Genomic DNA, 19679 nt, shown 5'->3' on the forward strand with positions numbered 1-19679 from the left:
ACACCAGGTAGAAGCCAGACAATTCAGAACAGTACGTTCCCCGCATGCCCACCAAAAGGGAAACCGTTAACCAAACTGTAGAGTGCATGACTCTATTTTTGTTGAGGACATGGCCTTCACAATGGTCTGTCTGATCCTTGTAAGAATTTGCATCTTCTGGGTACACACCAGCAGTGAAGGAGGGAAAGGAAACCTCCATCATGCCCAGGGGAAGCAAAAGCAGTCGAGGTAAATAAGTGCTGTGAATAAACCACATGGGGATAATTGAAAGGTGACCACAGACACTTATTTTTAGCTCATCACAGTGCACACACAGATCTTCCAAACAGAAGCTGCAAATTCAGCAGTTTAAAGAGGCCAGTTAGGTATCACAGGGGAAAGAAAAGACCCTGGTCAGGGGGAGAGGGGTGTCTCAAGAATCTGGAAGGTCTCGGGACAGCCCCTCCCACCCTGGGCCAGTCAGAAAAACAAGCCAAGAATGGGGGCCCAGTGCTTTCAGACCTTGTGACTTTTTAAAGGCATGCCAATAATCTTAATCCTTAAGTTTCTTGCCCTTTTATTTTAACATACAGTGTGGGCCAAACAAAACCCACCCACGGGCCATGAATCTGAGGGCCTCTCTTGCAAACATCTATCATCAGGAAGGAAATCAGGAGCCCTGACTGTGGGCCAGAGCTGGGGCTCATCACCAGGCCCTTCTAGGCAGGTGCCTTCCTACAGTGCAGATGAGGAAACTGAACCCCTCAGAGGTGAAGGGACGCATCCGGGTCACACAGGTATGAACGCATAGTTGGGCTGTGAACTCCAAATATCAGATAACTGCCCCCTCCCCGCCCCTACACATCATGTGACATGCCTCCTGGGCTCGGCAGCATCCAACCACCTGCTCCCCTTGCAAACCTCAGGCAGCTCACTGCTCATCTCCAGGCTCCTTATTAAGCCCTAAGAAGAGCTTGAGCCTCCTGGGTGGAGCAGTCTAGACCTCATGTCTGGCAGTTTGGGGTGTGCTGGGAGACTTGAGGGCTTCCAGGCCCCTGAATCACTCTATTCCTGGCCCCCAACCTGTCCAGAGGACCCCTTCCTCTTGTGTCTAAGAGGCCACCCTGGGGAAGTGAGACTGGCAGTGAATCAAGCTGGGATGTGAAAGGAACCTCTCTGATTATCAGCAATGGCCCTACCCTTCACCTGCTGGACTGTTCCTCCTGAGGGCAGAGAGCACATCATGAAGGTAATGCCAGTGCTGGGCACAGTGCCTGGTGTGCTCTCACGGCTGGAGTGGAGGATGGGTAGATGGTAGACGGATGGATGGATGGATGGATGGATGGATGATGGGTGGATGGATGGATGGACATACACATGGATGGACACACACACATGTATAGATAGTTGGGCGGATGGATGGATGGACACACATGCGCACTTATGAGTGGACAGATGAGAGGGGAGGAAGGCACAAGGGACTTACTCAATTGGAAAGAGACTAAGAACGCAGTGTGTGGAGTCATCACCGACCTTCAATCCCTATTAATTCACAGCTGTTCAACCTTTATCCACCTTCTTGCCTTAGTTTTTGTTATTCGTAATCAGTAAAATCAGTAAAACAGAGATGAGACTAGCCTAGCCTTTAACTTGAAGCATGTTATAAGAATTCGTAAGATCACACCTTCCTACAGCATCTTCCTTGAAGACTTCCCTGAAACTTTCAAAGAAGAGAAATCCCCCTCATCCTCCTCCTTGTTAGCATTACAGTCACAATATCTGCGCCCCATGGGTAAGGGACCTTTGCATCCATCTCTCCACCCCGTAGGCCTGACTCCTTCAGGCTCCATCAGGGTTTCTCATGGCCAGGGATTACAGCAAAGGATTCCTAGGGAGGAGAAATGCTAGTCGTTAGCATCTGCAGACACATTAGCCTGGATTAGATATCCAGATAAGCCAGCAGTCATGTGGCTGGGACAAAGCAGGCCAGTGAAGGACCAAATCCATGGCACTGCCCACAGGGGGCCCCTGGAGGGGGAGATCCTCCTCCAAAAGAGACTCAAGAAATGCCCCTGGGTGCTCCCTCTTCCCCACCTGGCTGCATGTCTGGGCTCCCAGCCCCTGATACTGACAATGCCAGGCTCCCAGCTCATCAGTGTTGAGCCGGTTAAGGTGACGCCCGTCCGCCGCCCTCTTTTCAACACCTCTGCCTTCCAGTGGGGGAGGAGGCAGCCCTAACCACAGGGGTCAGGGGGCACAACCTGATGAGTATCTGCGGGCAAACGGGTAGTTTCTTTCTGTTGCAGACGGAAGGAAGTGCCCACAAGACAATCGGCCCACGTGTTCTTAGAGATACCTCCCTGCTTCACCCAGGCTCCCAGGGGCAGCTCATGGGCTCCTCCGGAGAGAACCACAGAGCAGTGTTTAACTGGGTGGGTGGACAGCCAGGAAGGATGAAGGAAAGGTTGTTTCCACTGGCCAAGGAACCTTGCATAGCACCCTTCTTCCTTCCTCTCCTGGTTCGAGAGAGCTGAATTCAAAACTCCTTCTTCCGGCCAACTCAGCAGTTCAAGTTCAACCCTAAGTTCAGACGCTCCGTATTTCGCTATAGGGTGATGCCTTCCATTCCAGGGCCATAAAATCCCGTGCTCGGGGCTGGGCATCATGCCCGCATCAACTACCTGTGTGCCTCCTTAAGTGGGCTCTGCGGTTCTAAGGTTAGGCACCTTCGCAAGCTGTTTATAAGACGGAGGATGTAGAGCAGAGCAGTGAAGAGCCAGGACTGCTCGGGTTTAAATCCTGGCTCTGCCATTTACAACTGTGAACCCTGAGAAAGTTGATTAAATGCCTCCCTCTGCCTCAGTTTCCTCTGCAGCGTGATGTCTAAATGAGTTAATGTTTGTAACGCACCCAGCACAGGGCCTGGTTATCGTAAGCACCGGGACTGTTGGCTGTTGCAACCAGAAAACACGTTCGCTGAGGGAATAAATGAGTTAATACAGAAGGACGGCTTCAAACAGTGCCTGGCACGTTATAACTGCTATACAGAGACTCATTACTGTTATTATGACTCCCTATTTGTGTCATTATTTAGGGGTCTGATTCAATAAAAACTACATATCTGCTCCTTTTCCAGGGTTGGCACATTTCTGGAAATCTGCAGTAAGAAGTAAGCAAAGTGGCATAAAGACTTTCAAGACTAGTCTGGCTGCATTTGGAGTTTTTTCAAAGAACTGCACCCACAAGGTGCTCAGAAACCTGCGGGTCGACTAGAGTAAGGCAGACAGAGGTAGGTCTGAATCCCAGCTCTGCTACTCCCAGCGAGCGAGCGGCTTTGCCTCTCTGGGCCTGTTCCTCATCTGTGAAATGGGGACAGCAAGAGTCCTATCCCACACAGCTGGGGAGATTCGCTGAGACAGTAAAGATTTGCAGACAGTATCTGCAAAGTCCTCATTTTCCCAGCCACGTGATCAGCACTCAAAAGACCAGCAACTTCTAGCCAGGTGTCCTTAGTTTAACTTTTGTAGGAGTTGGATAGCACCTCCTTCCATCCTGGGTTTGTTTTGTTTTGTTTTGTTTTGTTATGTTTTGTTTCACGTGTGTGTGTGAGCATTTTAATAACATGATGTATGCAAAACAGCTAAAGGATGCCTGGCATACAGCTGGCACTCAATAAATATTAGTGCTCCTCCCTCTACCACATTCCATCTTGCTCCAGGGCTGGCACACACACAAGCGTTGGATGCACTCTGCTGCCTTGGATTTCACTCAAACCCGACTTTCCATGGGAAAATGAATAATTGCAAAAAATTGCTTATTTTCAAACATACTAAGACTTTCTTTGTAAGAACAACAGCTCACATTTGAGCATGTTCATGTGCCAGGCCCCGATCAGTTCACATGTTTTAATACATTTCATCCTCACATGACCCTAGGAGGTAGCCCGGATTTTCAGAGGAGTAAAGCAGAATGATTAGCCCAAGGTCATGGAGGGTGGCAGAATGATTAGCCCAAGGTCATGGAGGAGTAAAGCAGAATGATTAGCCCAAGGTCATGGAGGGTCATGAAATGGGGAGCAGAGCCCCATTTCAACCCAGATGTGTCGACTCAGGGACACTTAATGGTCTCTTTCCTGGGTGCTGGGCCTAGCACACATTTCCTATGTACAACTTTTTCTCCTGCTCCCACACCTTTTCCTCTGAACTCGGGTTTCGTTGAGGTTGAGTTTATATTTTGCTTTTAGTTTTCCCCAACGTATTTTCTTCTTGGTTCTGGTAAATGGGGACCAGGGTCCACAGAAATGGAGGAAATGCAAAGAAAACAAGAGCGAGAAGTTCTCCTAAGTGACAAGTCTTAGGGCAGTATTCACCAAGAGCCAGACAGAAAACCAGCCCTCGAGCCACGTACCCTATGCAGGCCGATTATGTTGGCACCATGCATTTTTGTCTTTCTGCATGCAGATTTATGGTCCTACTGATCATAAATAGCTCTGGGTGAGAGGGCAGCTCCTGACTACAGAAATATCCTCAAGGATATTCTGTTTTCTGGGGAGACACACACACACACACACACACACACACACACACACACACACACACCATGTCAGATATCTACCCAGCTCAAAACACCAAATTTCCTTTCCTGTTAAGACATGGATCAAAGTTGGGACAATCTCCAGCAAACAGGGACTAACACCGTGGCTTCTTGTTTGCAAAACAGCAAGTATTTTTTGTCATACAAACTTTTACAAGATTAAGAAGAAAGCCTGATAAACCAGAGAGAATGTCTAGAGTGTGACAAGACTGGAAGGAAAGCAAAGGTATGTGTACAATTACATACCTATACTTATGTGTCTAATAATTTCTCCTTTATTTATCTGTTCTATTTAACATTTTCCAGTATATGATTAAGCAGATGACAACATTTGCAGTAAGATAAATATTGTTCAGTGATGCATATTTCTGTATACAAAGTGTAATGCATTGCTCAGGCAAAATAAAACCCCACTGAGAGTGTGGGGGAAAAAAAAAAACCTCCTACCATCAATAAAATACCCTCTGTTCTCTCTGGCCTCAAAGCATTTGGATAGAAAGAGAAGCCACACCTCTCAGGCTGTTAGAACCAGAGGTGATCTGGATACAGTGAACCAATATTTCAAAGTCACTGCCGACATCTGAAAAAGTCCTGAGTTATCTGAGTAATGTGAAGCATGAGGAATTTCTGCCAAAAAAAAAAAAAAATCTACATTTCCAAGGGGTCAGACGATACAGAAACCCCATTTTTACATTACAGGTGCACGTGTGTGGAAGGGCAATTAAAGATTTGGTTCCTTGAATGAAACTCACTGGGTAGCAGTTTCTCTAAGGGCACAAGGAATAACACGACGACTTCAAGAGAATCACCAGAGTTGAAGGGAGAGAAATTACCCGTTCCTTACGTTAACACACACGGCTTTCTTTCATTTGTCCCCAATCTATCCAGAACCCAGAATGTGATCTTTTTGACACTCTCCCCAGTGTGTTCCCACCCTTTAAAAGTGAGCCCATCTGTTTCTTAAATTATGAGATGACAGTCAAATCCACAGCTTACTGGAGACCCAGTGAAGGACTCGAGCCACAACTCTGCAGCAATCCACCCGGTAATTCTAATATCTAAGAGCTTTGGAAGAGGCGGAGAGAAACAGGAGCTGGCAAATCTTTCATAGATATGCCCATCCTGTCACCATCCTCATGCCGTCTCTGACTCTGCTTGAGAAACTGCGTGTTTCTTCTCGGCTTCTTAAAATGCACCGAAAATACAATCAGGTCCTTCCACTGGGGCACAGCTCCCCAGACATAAAAGGGTGGCGAGCAAGGAGCTCTGGGACAGTGAGTTCAAGGAAGCAGCAAGGTCTTGTTTAGAAAATGCTCTAGACACAACGCCTGCCTGACACTCCGGGACACAGCCACCTACACCACCAGCACCACCAGCACCCAGCCGCAGATTCCCTCTGCCTATAAGAAGAACAAGCACCTGCTCTGTCCCACCCGAACCCCACCCTCAAGAGAGCACAGAGATGAAGCATCATGTCCCAAGCACGTGTCTCACCAGCTCTTTAAGAGAGCCATCTGGAAAATCACAGGGATTTTTCTCTTTTTTTAACGTCCCACTCCTGAATCCATCTCTAAGACATTCCCGCTAGCAGCCCCGGCGGGGTCTGCAGGCAAACCACATGTTGCAAAGGGCCTTAGTGGCTTTGGAAAAGAGCTAGTCCGCTCCTAGCCTACACCCAAGCTCAGGCGTCGCTGGACTTTGAGAACAGCCTGCCCCCTTCTGGTCTCCTTGAGCTTCATGGAAGGGCAGGGGCTGGGTGGGCACAGCCAGAGGAGGACAGACCCCCAGATCCCTCTAGCACGTCTGCACTGTGATTTCAGGATCTAGCAGGGCATGGGGGTAGACGTGGGGCAGGTGAAAGAGCGGGGACAGACAAGCAGAAAAAATTAAACACAAATCCAGGAGAGATGACAGTTCACGACAGCGAGGTAGCCACCCACAGGGAAGGGTGGAGGATGAAAAAAACCCTCACATGTATGTCTATGACAGAGGGCAAAGAAATTGATACCTGGGGAGATGTGAGTAGAGGGACAGTAATTAAACCTGCAGATGAAAGCAGAGTTTCAGCAAGCAGTGCGACTCTGCTGCTGGGACTGGCATTCCACAAGGAATGCAGAGAGGTAATGGCATGCTCCCACCTCCCTTCCCAACTGCAAACCTCCCTGTGGCGGAGCCGGGAGGTGAGAGAACATGACACCGAACTAAGGCACACACAGACGGGGTGTGGACGGAATACACAACAGGTCAAGGACTCAGGAAGAAATCCAGGCCTCCCTCCTCCTTTCCACTTATTTCAACAGGTGGTCTCTGCACCCAAAGACACCTTCCTGGTGCCTGTCTGAACCCCAGACACAAAGGATACAGGAAGCCCCGCGCCCCCATGTTCACCCTACATTTTCCCACTCTGGGCCAGCAGTGCGTGTCCGGAACCCCCTCGCGCCCTACCTCCCAGTAGGGCTCCAAATCCAGAAAGAACCTCTAATTGCATTTCTGCCCAAACACATCACAATTCACCCCGGGAGTTCAAAGGCTGTGTCTGGGAGAACGCTTCTCTGTAAATAAAAGGCCACAGGACATTGGGAATGTTCTGGTTCTCCGTCAGCAATCTCACTCCACTCTCCTCCCCACAAACAAGGGAAAGACGTCTACCTGCTACCCACACAGACAAGCCAGGGATGTGAAATGCCGTCACATCACCTCCTGGGGCTGGCTCAGCCCACAGGCACAAAAAGCCACACTCTGGCTAAGAGGGTCGTCGCCGCTGATTCCAAAGAAGTTTAACAGATCAAAAAGCATCACGCTGTGTCTGAAGGCAGTGTTCAGTGAGGGCTCCCAGAGCGAGAAACACCACAGACATGCATTCAGTGTCTAAGGATCCTGAAAGTAACCCCTAGCATCTGATGTCCCCCAAGGGCTAGGAGAATCCTCGCAGGCGAATGGCATGAGAAAGACACAGACGGACACACCGCACGACGTTATTCCTTAAGGCAGACACGCACGCCCACAGGGCGCAGAGAGCCTGGCCCAGAGATGGGGACTCTGACCTCCTGTCCTCCGCGTCCTAGCTCAGCGGGCTCAGCAAGGCAGCCCAGAGGAGATGGGAAGGGCACCCCTGGAGAAGTTGGGGACAGGATGGGAAGACACCCAGATGGCCCCCGAAGATCTGCAGAAAAACCAGTTTCAGAGCTCAGGCTGTTCACAGCCAAGGAAGGCAAAGAAAACGCACAGGAGCCGAAGTCGTGAGGATGTGGTCAGACAGAGCTGGTGACATTAATGGGCTCCGCGCAAGACGGAGAGCCAGGGACAGCCACCTAGGGGAAGGGGCCACCCCTCACACCGACGGGCACAGCCGGGCGACCCAGGTCAGAGGGGCACCGGGAGGGGACGAGCTTAGAGGCGGCAGACGGGGGGACCGACCTGCCTGAGCCCCGCTGCAGGGAGGGGCCGGGGGTGTGCGACGGCGATCCCGGACCCCATCTCGGGCCAGGAAAAGCCAGGGAGGCGGCAAGCAGGGGACGCAGTGGTCGGCACTCAGCTCGGCGAGGCCCCCAAAGGTGCTGTGCGCACCGGCCGGGGGCAGCGGCCGAGGACCCCGGGCACCGGGCACCGACCGCGCACTCGGCGGGAGCGAGGCACCGACGCCCACGCGCACAGCGCAAGTCGGGCCCAGCAAGTGCCGGGACCGGGGACCGTGGCCCCAGGGCGCCTCCTCCGGAGGGAACTTCCCCGGGCCCCGGGGCGGCCCTCGCACTCGGCACGGGGCGCGCCCCCCATCCCCGGGCGCTGCCCCCGCCCCGGCCTCCCGCGCCCCCCCCCGCCGACAGGGCATCTTACCAGCGCGCGCGCGGGCAGCGCCCCCCGGCCGGCCGGCTGCTGCGCCCGGGGCTCTCCGGGGCCGCCCGCCCGCGCCCGCGCCCGCGCCGGGGGCCCCCGTCCTCCGCCGCCGCCTCGGGCTGCAGCCGGCCCGGCGGGCAGGTCCCGGCGCTCGCGGCGCGGGGCCGGGGCCGGGGCCGGGGGCGGTCGCTCGGCGCCGCCGGCCGCCGCGCCCCCGCGCCGCTCCCCGGCCCCGGAGTCGAGGCTGCTGAAATTCCACACGACCAGCGTCTGCAGCAGCAGCACCGTGAGCGCCGCGAGCAGCGCCGAGTGCGAGCGCCGGGCCAGCCTCCGGGCGCACGGCGCCGCCACCATCTTCGGAGCGCGGCGGGCGAGCGGGGCGCGGGGACCCCGGGCGGGGGCTCCGGGCCGCCCCCGGCTCCCCGGCTCCCCGGCTCCCCGGCTCCCCGGCTCCCCGGCCGCCGGCCGCCGCTCGGCTCGGGCTCGGGCTCGGGCTCGCGCTCGCGCTCGGGCCGCCTCCGCCGCCGCCTCCTCCGCCGCCGCCTCGGCTCGCCGCTGCTCCTCCTCCTCCTCCGCCGCCGCCGCCGCCGCCGCCGCCGCCTCCACCGCCGCGGCGCGGAGTTTTCAGACGGGCAGGGACCCGGACGTCACCGGGAGGAGGGGAAGGCGGGAGGCGGGGAGCCGCGGCCGCGCAGGGGGCCGCCGGGCGCGCGCGGGGAGGGGGCGCGGGGCGCGCGGGGCCGGGGCGCCCCTCCCGCAGCCCTCCCGGGGCAGGGGGCCCGCCGGGGCCGGGGCGCGGGGACGCGGCCGGGGGCGCGGGGCGGGGCCGGGGGGCGGAGCGAGGGGAGGAGGGAGAGGAAGGGGTGGGGGCGAGCGGAGCGGACGGGAGCCGGAGCGCGGCGGCGGAGAGGGCGCGGGCCCCCGCGGGGGCGGGGCGGGGCGGGGCGGGGCGGGGGGCCGGGGAGATGGGGGGGGGCCGGGGAGATGGGGGGGCCGGGGAGATGGGGGGGGCCGGGGACATGGGGGGCGGGGGCCGGGGACATGGGGGGGGCCGGGGACATGGGGGGCGGGGGCCGGGGACATGGGGGGACCGGGGAGATGGAGATGGGGGGGCCGGGGAGATGGGGGGGGCCGGGGACATGGGGGGGGCCGGGGACATGGGGGGGGCCGGGGAGATGGAGATGGGGGGGCCGGGGAGATGGGGGGCCGGGGAGATGGAGATGGGGGGGCCGGGGACATGGGGGGCCGGGACCCCGCCTTCCGCGCCGAGGGCAGCGGGCTCCCCGCCCAGGAGTTCGCAGTCCGGGCGTCTTCACCCGCACGAAGCCGGCGGGGCAGGCGGGACGCGACAAACGCGATCCCGAGCGTCGGGGCGCGGGAGGGTCTCGCGCGGCGGGTCCCTGGAGGCCGGGCCCGGCTCCATGGGGCAGGGAGGAGGCTGCGCTGCGTCCCTGTGAGTGACTCCTGAGTCACACCCCACCCTCTGGAGCCAACGATGTACTAAGTGCTTCACTGAGTCACTTCTCTGGTCCCTAAGGACGCACAAGCCAAGAGACTCCAAACCCAGTTGGCAAGCAAGTGCTGGAGTTGGTAAGGGGGCACCCAGGGGTGTCTCTGACCTGCAGAGGCTTCCTCTGGCCCCTGAGCCGTCCCCCGGGTCTTGCCTCCCATCCGTCCGAAGCCTGCCCCTGTGTCCATGCAGGGTCCAGCTGGGGGGAATGGGTCTTGACTCGTAAAGCGGAGTGTTCTCTCCGTCGGGGCTGCACTGTCGCGGTGACCTTGAGCCAGGAGGACTCCTCCCTGGGCCTGAGCTTCCTTCTCTGTCAACGACGAGTTCGGACTGACCATCCGAACCCACTCAAGCTTCACCCCCAGCCCTGTCTGAGTCAGTTTTTCCGGCTTTCTCTCCCTTGTCTTCTCGCCCAGGGCTTTACACACAGCGGTCCTGAACACACGGGGGCCCGGACAGAGGGGCCATGGGTGTCCCGGACAGGACTTTGCTCTGGAAGACTAGGATAGCGGACCAAATCCCCAGCTTGTTAATCAGGGACCCCGTGGGGGAGGAGGGTGAGTGCTGTGCATCTTGTCTGCTGTGCTTTAAAGTCTCATCCTTATTTTTTTAAAGAAAAGAAAGTGCAGGAATAGACAGGATCCGTCAGAGAAGGAGGCAGAGAGGGGAAAGATAGGGTTTCACCCACTCATCAAGAATCCAAAGTGTTATTGGTTTGTGAGGGCGGGGGTGGTAGGGACCACCAGAAAAAAATGCTTTCTGGACCCACGTAACAAGCCAACCCACTTCCCGGAACTGAGAGGGCAAACTGCCAGCTAGTGGGGATTCTAAACTATGGGCTAGACTCAGCCTTTGGGGTAACTAAGCCTGGCCAGGCATGTGGACAGACATAGGAACAGTCCCTGGGCTCAGCTCACCTAACCAGGAGTGAAATAGAAGAACAGAGGCGAGCACTTTGGCCTTCTGCCATCTGTTTATCACTTGGGAATATTTTGGTTATAAGGAATAAAACCTCTATTCTAACTGCCTTAAAAATAGAGTTTACTGGATGGTGTATCTGAATATTTCAGAGGAAAGACATCAGGTGAGGTTTGATCCAGCAACTCGGCACTATGAATTCTTTTTCTTTCCATCTCTCCTCTCTGCCTTTCGTGGGGTCTGTTTCATCCTGAGGCTCTCTCCTCGTGTCACAACCTGGCATTAGTTGCTGAGACTCTTTGTGTCCTTTGTTCGTTTCTAGCCCAGAGGAAGGAGGGTCAGCATTTCCCAGCATTCTCCTCAAAGGTCCTGAGATGCTCTCTGATTGAATCAGCTCTGGGTCATAGGTCACCACTCACCAAGCAAGGTAGCCAGGAAAATAGAATGCGCTGATGGGCTTGGCCAAGGTTCCATATGGCACCTTCGGCACTGGAGAGAAGAAGCCAGCGTCCCTGCAACCACCTAGATGTTCTATAGGGATCAAGGTCTTATGGGAAGGAAGGAATGAGGAATAGGTACAGGGGAAGCAGGCACCATTATCTATTCCATGGGGCCACCTTGGTGCTACATGACCTTGGGCAATCCACTCCCCTCCAAGGACTTTGGTTTGTTTAATGCCAAATGATGGATTCGACGAGATGGTCCTCTAGATCATCAAGTCATGTCCCCAGAACTCTTCCTCAGTGTCTAAACAGAGCTTCCCAATCCCAGCAGAGGCTGCCCTGGGGACTCTTGGCATCCACGCCCTCCCGCCTGTCTCTGCTTCAAGGTCTCTGCTGCATTTCTCCTTTAAGCAACAATGATGTTATCTGCTTCCCGCACATGACACGTTTAACCATGGTCCTCTGGGGCCCATGCTCTGGTTCAGCTCCCTTGGGGGCCAAAGGCTGAAAGAGTGAGGTTAAGGATCCAGGCCCCCAAGTCCCTGGAGGGAAAGAGAGAGAAAGAGAGAGAGAGAGAGAGAGAGAGAGTTGTTTGTTTATTTCAACTCATAAAAAGCCACATGAGAAAGAGGTTTAAAAGCTCCGGGCAGGTTATGGATGCCATAAACAGCTTATGTGAGGTTTTCAGGATGAAAAATCGCCTGAGATAGAAGGGCAGGAAGGCAGCCTTCTAGGGTTGCCGGGATTATCTTCCTGTCCCGAGACAGACCGACAGCCCAAGCACCTGCAGAGTCCCCCGTAGAAGACGGGGCCCAAGTACTCCAGCGGCAGCGGCTCAGGCGACAGCAGCGTCTCTTTAGAATTTTTAAAGCTCATTCAGTCATTCAACACAGATGTATTGGGCCCTATTATGCGCCAGGAACCACGCTGGGCAAGAGAAAAATAGATATGAAGAAGATTCCCTAAGGGTTTTTTCTTTTTAAATACGGTTCCTACTCTCGTATTGAAGTGAGAGCCAGAACTCTAAGGAAGTTCCAACTGATGTGTGGGATTCCCTCCACACCCCCACACCCAAATCTTGTTTGATCATCACTTTCAAACGAGGGGAGGAAGATCAGTCAGCAAGGAGTTCTGAGCTCTTGGGTGTGCCCAGCACTGAGCTAGGAGCTAGGAGGGAAGTCAGGGAAGAGGGGTCTTCACCCTCAAGGACCTATCCGACAGATGTCCCGCTCTGCTTTTTGTCTGAGACCTTCAGCATCGATTGTTTAAGTTACTTATGCCTCAGTTTCCTCATCTGTAAAAGGTGATGGTGGGGATAATAATAGGGCCTTTCTCATAGATTTCTTATGAGGATTAAGTGAGATTACTCATGTGAAGTGTTTTTCTAGAAAGACTAAAACATAGTAAGTGCTCAATAAAAGTTAGGTATTGTTCATCTCATTAACAACAATAGGGGGGTGTCAATTATGAGTGTCCAAAGGTATCAGAGGGGGAAAAAATGGGGGAAGGTATTCAGGGAAGGCTGCCTGGAGGAAGCGGCATTGAATCTAGTCCTCCATTCTGATAAAAGACCAAGTACCCCAAGGTCAAGGCCCTCTTCTCTCTCTGGCACTTTGCATAGTGCAGGGCACGGAGTAAACCTCGGGCATAGAATGAACACTGGACTGGAGCCCCATGCTTCCAAGTTGTCAGAAACCAGCACCATCCTGGCAACTTTTTTTAGTTGTGTGATTTTAGGCAAGTTGCTTAATGTTACCAAACTTTAATATTCTAACCTGTCAAAGGTGAAGAAAAATAATGTTTATGATCAGGGTACCGTATAAAACAAAGTGCCATATATTTCATACAAAATGTTGGCACTGGCCAGTGGCGGTATTGATGGAATGTTAACCTGGCCATGGCAGCAGGCTGGTCCGTAAAGAAATGCTCCCTCCTGCTCTCAGGTACTCCTGATGGAAGGTACCAGAGAGCCAGGGCATGACATGCCTTCTGAATTTAAACTTCAGCCTAAGAGTCACATGTAGTCAAATACATGTTTGTTTGTTTGTTTTCCCATCTCGATCTGCCTTAATCTTAATGTGTCTATTTCTTTTTGGTTTATTAGAGCCTGTTTTCACCCAGGCTCTGTTTTGACCCTAACTTTGCTCTTAAAAAATTTAAGACCTCCCCCCTCCGTTTCACTTCAGCATCAAACAGAAATCATAAGCACGGGTCACCTGTTTCGCAGTGTCAGTGGGAGGGTTGTGCACAGAACACCGTCACATGGCTAGGAGCCTCTGGTTCTTTCAGGCAAGTGCATGCAAGCACCACGATTCCTGGGCACATGGAGGTCAGAGGAGGCAGGATGCCCGCGGCTCCCCTGGGCCCCACCAAAGCCCAGGAGGCCACAGACACGCATCACCTGTACCCCGCCCACTCCACCCAAGAGAAGGAAACAGCCTCTGATCAGATGTAGGTAGGCAGACACGTCCTGCCAGACACCCAGCTGTGCTTCTGACGCCGGCTGCGGTTCCAGGGAATCTTCCACCCAGTGTATCAGCAGAGGGAGCTCTAGGTAGCAAATAACTTTCCTCTGACCGCATACCTTCCTGTAGAAAAGATCTGGAGACAGCAAGGAAAGGCAGGGTTCCTAAGTGGAGTTGGCATGGGCCCTGTGCAGAAGGAACCCCCCACCCCCCAGCCATTCGCAACGGTGGTGTGTGGCCTGCAGGGCTGGGGGTGATGGAGGAGAGGTGGACATACCCAGGGAAGAAAGGACAGATGGAAATCAGGAGCCATCACACTGCCTATGGATTATCTCTGACCTTGCACACTCCTGGTGTGTGGACCCCTGAGGTCTCACAGCCTTTACCCTCGAACGCTGTGATGTTTGTAGAAAAGACCCATTCCAGGTCCAGTTATCAGAGGACCTTGGCAGGCATTTTTTTTTCTTTAAAATAGATGTTTATTGTGTGTGTTGATGGTGCCCAATATGGCCCCTGGGACCACAGGCTGTGATGATGATGATGATGATGATGATGATGATGATGGGGATGGACAGGGTTAACTTTTCCTGAGCACTTACTATGTGCCAAGCTCTGTGTTCAGGATTTCAACAAATAATAGTCCTCAAATATTTTTGAGAACCCCCTCGATGCCCAGGACAGTGCTCATGCTGAGAGATGCAACAGTGAATAAGACACAGCGGGTCCCAGCTCTAATGGAGCTTACATTCTAGTGGGGCACATGGGGCTGAGACCAGTAAATAAATATGTATACAAGTAGCGCCAGAGAGTGATGAGTGCTCTGCAGGAAGTAAGAAGGAGCCATCTGCTAGTGACTACGATAGGGCAAGTTAAAACAGGCTGAAGTTGGGGGGATCTCATGGAGGGAACGCTGCTGGACTGTTACATGAACTGACTCACAAAATGTGACTTTAAGAGGGGTCTGACTCCTTTCATGCACCAAGCGTCATCTGTAGGGTGAATAAATAACAGTAGGTCTATTTTTTTTTCAGAAGTATATACATGCCATTGAGATGGATGAATGAAAATTGCTGCTCAATTTGTAGTAGTTGTTCTGTCCTTTTGGATTTTCTCAAACCTTGGTTAATAAAAACTCAGGTCTTGGCTGGTGTGATGGGGAATTGGGAAAGGGTCAGGAAAAAGTCCATAACAACAACAACAACAAAAAAGTTAAAAAGATACCGCCTTCCCTCCTCCTCTCCACAAAAAGGATTGGGAACAACTGCTCCCAAATATATTTTTTGTCCAAATAGCCTTCTATTGTATTAACTTGACTCCCAGCTCTCTCAAAGGTTCTCTGTGTTATAGACATTTCCACTTAGCCCCTGTATCTTTGAATTGGTAGGTTCAGTCTTATCCCCCCAAACTCATCTTCTCCAGTCTTGTCCACAGACTCTGTTCTACACCCTCATCTCAACCCACATTTTAGCTACTGTGATTTTTCAGTATCTTTTGAGCATCTTTTGCTTGTAAACCTCAGGAATCCATTCCAAAAAGACTTAAGGGAAAAAGCGGTTTATTGGAAGCATACTGAACACACTGGAGTCTGCTAGCTGCCTACCAAACATGCAGTGTTCCCATCTTGCTTGATAATCTTGATTTATTTAGGGTGATGGTGTGCCCAAACAAAAAATGGTTCCCAGCTTTCCTTGTAGTTGAGGGTGATCGAAGAAAGAGCAATAAACATCACTGTGAGGCTTCCAAGAAATCCTGCAGGAGAGGGCTGCTAAATCAGTTGGGATGAGTGCCCCTTTCTGTCTGGAATATAGGAAGGAGAGCTGGAAGACCAGCAGCCATCTTATGTCCATGAGGATAGAAGCCAGTACTAGAGATGACAAGCCAGAAAGACAGAAGCAGTGTAGGCTCCTGATGCTTTCTGATCTGCCTTATACGGCCTACCCTTGGACTTCTTTTCAAACCTGAGAATGAACCTTCCACTGACTGAAGCCACTCTAGCAGAGTTTCCGTTTCTCATCTGGTATCCTGAGGTGTGTGGTGAAACTGAACCATTTCCCTGTAAGGAGGTCAAGGACAGAGATAGTCCTTGGGAAGAACTGGAAGCAGAGAACCTAACACACAAGTCAGGTCCTTCATCTCTTGCCTCTGCTTCTCTCCAAATGCTGGAGTAATTCTCTTTCGTGGCAGAGCAATGCCCTCCATGTATAACAAATGCAGCTGCCACAGTTGAGTGTCACATTGCACAGCCACCACAAAGGGACAGGATCTCCCTCTACAGCCATGGGCCTCACCTTGATGTTGCTCGGCCACTGCACAATCTGCTAGCTCAAGTGTCCTTCCCTATCCTAGTCCACATGCTCTCATTCCCCCAGTTCAGGGCCTTCCTCTCCCTCGCTCACTTGCCAAATGACCTTGCACCCTAGGTGGCTGAGAAAGGAGGAAGCAGGTATAAGAAAGTTCCTGAAAGCTCTAAGGACCTCATTTCCCTGCTCTCCTGCTCTGGACCCCTGAATGACTTTGGATGGACAAACCACCCAGGCTCCTTCCTGAGGCGGCCCCCTCCTTGGCTTGCCCAGGGGATCACTCCAGATCTTCTTCTCTCTTTCCTTTTTTTTTTTTTTAATTTTTATTTATTTATGATAGTCACAGAGAGAGAGAGAGAGAGTGAGAGGCAGAGACACAGGCAGAGGGAGAAGCAGGCTCCATGCACCGGGAGCCCGACGTGGGATTCGATCCCGGGTCTCCAGGATCGTGCCCTGGGCCAAAGGCAGGCGCCAAACCGCTGCGCCACCCAGGGATCCCTTCTTCTCTCTTTCCTTTGTCATCATTGTTCTCTCCACTATCTAAACTTACTGATACAAACCCAGTCGGTCCTCTCTCAGCCCCACTTCCTTCTCTAACATCTACCTCATGTTTCTGTTTCCTTCCCAGCAAGGCTTCAAAAGAGTTGTGAATTCAGGGTCTCCCATTTGCTCTTACATCAGGCCTGTGCTCCCCATTGCCCCCCAGACTTCACACAGTCTGAAGCTGCTTTTTAAGCTCCTCATACCTCTACCTTATGAACTACTCCCATCCTGTATGGCCATCCCAATGAGACTGCACTGCCCCAGCCAGCACTCCTGATTTTCTGGACCTGGTTCTATGGTTTCCTGAAGCACTGGTTACTTTCATAAATATATCAGTAATTATAATTGTTTTATGTCTGTCTCACCCCACTAGATTATAAGCTCCATGAGGGTAGGTTTTGTCTGTTTTTCACTGCTCTACCCCCAGCACTAACTACCTGGCACATAGGAGGTGTTCAATTAAATTGTGTCAGATCAATGAATGAATCACTTTCTCAGTCACTGTCCAGAAATATCTCAGCAAAGGGTGATCATTACCTGGACTTGAGTCTGGCACTCCCCTGGGAGCCATCAATTGTAGTTACAGATAGAGAATCCCATAAGAAGATGGAGGAGGGGGCCGTTTGCAGGAAGGAAAGCCATATATGTCCCATGAGGGGTGATGGCTGAGAATGAGCCTCTGAATACAGAACACTCTGGTTTGAATCCTACACCTACTTGTTACTGAGCTTTGGGACTTGGCAAGTTGTTTCCTATCCCTGCTCCTTCTGGGAGGACATCTTGCCCTCCTCCTAGGACTGTCATAAAGCTTAAATAAATTATGTAATGGTAAAAAAAAAAAAAACAACTAAACACTTGGAACAGTGCAAAGCACATAGTACAAAAACTGAAAACTATTAGAAAAACAATGGGAACTTGATAAACTAAATACATATATATATGTGAAGAAATCAATACACTTGTTTTCCATATCAGCAGATAAATAGAAATAAAAATAAGTAAAGGCATAGAGAAATTGCATTGTGCAACCTACAAACTTGATTTAATAGATGTATACAGAAACATGCTTACCTTAACAGAAAATAAATATATTTTCTAATATCCATGAAATCTGTCATATGCAATGGACATAAAGAAAGCCCCGACAAATAAAATAAAAGGGGTTTTGCTCAAGCCAATTCTCTCTGATAATAATATAATAATGTTAGAAATACCTTTTTTATAACTCAAAAATTGAGAAACATAATTCTAGACAACAAAATTCAATCTTTTTTAAAGCAATAAATAAGAGAACACTTTGTAATAGAACCTATGGAATATAACAAAAGCTGTAGTCAGAGGAAAATTAATAGACTTCAGTGCTTTCATCATAAAGAATGACTAATAAAACAACAAGGGAAATTGTTATGAACCCCAGGAGGTGAGAATATGAACAAAATAAACTAATAGAAATTCTGAATACAAAATTAATAATGACAGAATCTAGAAGTAATGGAATAGAAAGCATACATAACAGAAGAGAAAATAAACTCAAGAGCTCATTTTTGAAAATACCAGATGAGGTTAAGGGGGTCAAAAGGTACAAACTTCCAGTCATAAAATAAGTAAGTCCTAGAGAGGTGACATACAGCACAGTGACTATGGTTAGTAATACTGTACTGCACATGTGAAAGTTGCTAAAAAAAAAAAAAAAAACCAAAAACCAAAAAACAAATCTTAAAAGTTCTCATCACAAGAAGGCAACATTTTTTAACCATGTATGGGAATGGGTGTTACCTAGACTAATTGTGGTGATCATTTCATAACATATGCAAATATTGAATCCCTATGTTGATTAAACCCTCCACCATGCCTCATTAAAGAAAAGAGAAAATATGGTCCTATCAAAAAGAAGACTTAACCAAAGTGACAGAAGAGAAGAAAAACAGAACAGAATACCATATGTAGTTCTATGGCGACACATTTGATAAACGAAATAAAATGGCTAATTTATTGAAAAAAATATTAAAATGACTCAAGGAAAGTTGACACACCTGAAGACACTGGTTACCAGAGAGATGAAAGATTTAACATTAAAAAAAGATCCTCAGATCAGAGAGTTCTATATTCACCTTATGTAAAAAGAGATTGCTCCAATTATTTTTGAGAGAAAGAGAGGAGGAGAGGGAGAGAGAAAAAGCTCAAGCAGGCTCCATGCTCAATGTGGAGCCCAATGCGGGGCTTGATCCCATGATCCTGAGATCATGACCTGAGCTGAAAGCAAGAGTCTGATGCTTAACCAATCAAGCCACCCGGGTGCCCTGATCCAATGTCATTTAAACAGTTCCAAATCATACACACTGGTTTTCAGACTTGACTGAATAACAAAATCTTTACAAGATGAGTTTGTTTGTTTGTTTGTTTTTTAAACTAATGATGTCCAAACATCACGCCTAGATACTCCTCTTCAACTAGTCTGGTTGTGCCAAGTATCCATCTCCAGATTGTTCTCATGTGTAGCTAGGGTAGGTAACCTCTTCCACAGAGAGTAATGAGAAGCTTTTCAATTCTTTTAAAACTCAGTTCGGATAAAGGTAGTACCAGAAAAGAAAACTCTAAGTAAATTTTTACTTATGAATAAAGACAAATCTTTTGAATATATTACTAGCATCAAAGGACTAAAGTGGTGTGACCAGGAAGAGTTTATTCCAGGAATTTGAGTCTGGTTTGAACCAGGGAAGGTATCAACATAACCCATTAATTACATCAATATATTAAAGGTGAAGCTGAGAAACCTTTTGATTGAATTTGGCACTCATTCCTGACAAGTCACCAACTAAAACAGTAAGAGGAAGAAGTTGTCTCAATATAATGAAGGCTATTGAACAGAAAACTGTTTTAAAATGGTAAAGACTGAAATGTTTAATTTCAGAAGTTCTTAAAATGCATTAAGATAAGAAAATAAAACAATTTGGTGTAAGCATTGGAAAAGAAGAACCTCAACTCTATTTTTCTTGATCACTTGCTCTGTGTACTAAAGGAAACTAACGGACTCTAGTAAAAAATAAAAGAACAAAACAATCATCCTGATAGAATTAAGAAGAGCATTTGTAAG

The 19679-nt window shown here is 50.5% G+C and overlaps 1 protein-coding gene across 2 annotated transcripts in view; it reads right to left on the minus strand.

Annotated features, from left to right (window-relative positions):
- Positions 1–8866, minus strand: part of XYLT1 (xylosyltransferase 1) — a 303249-nt gene extending 294383 nt beyond the window's left edge. The window contains exon 1 of one of the 2 annotated variants that reach the window (XM_041749083.1): positions 8407–8866. In XM_041749083.1, the coding sequence (XP_041605017.1) occupies positions 8407–8760 (354 nt within the window). In that variant the 5' untranslated portion in view covers positions 8761–8866. Of the gene's footprint in view, positions 1–7989; positions 8380–8406 lie in introns of those variants that run through there. The other variant, XM_041749084.1, reaches the window with a different exon arrangement.
- Positions 8867–19679: the final 10813 nt, after the last annotated feature.

The sequence above is a fragment of the Vulpes lagopus genome, chromosome 3 (assembly GCF_018345385.1).
Source record: "Vulpes lagopus strain Blue_001 chromosome 3, ASM1834538v1, whole genome shotgun sequence".
Classification (NCBI taxonomy): Eukaryota; Metazoa; Chordata; class Mammalia; order Carnivora; family Canidae; genus Vulpes; species Vulpes lagopus.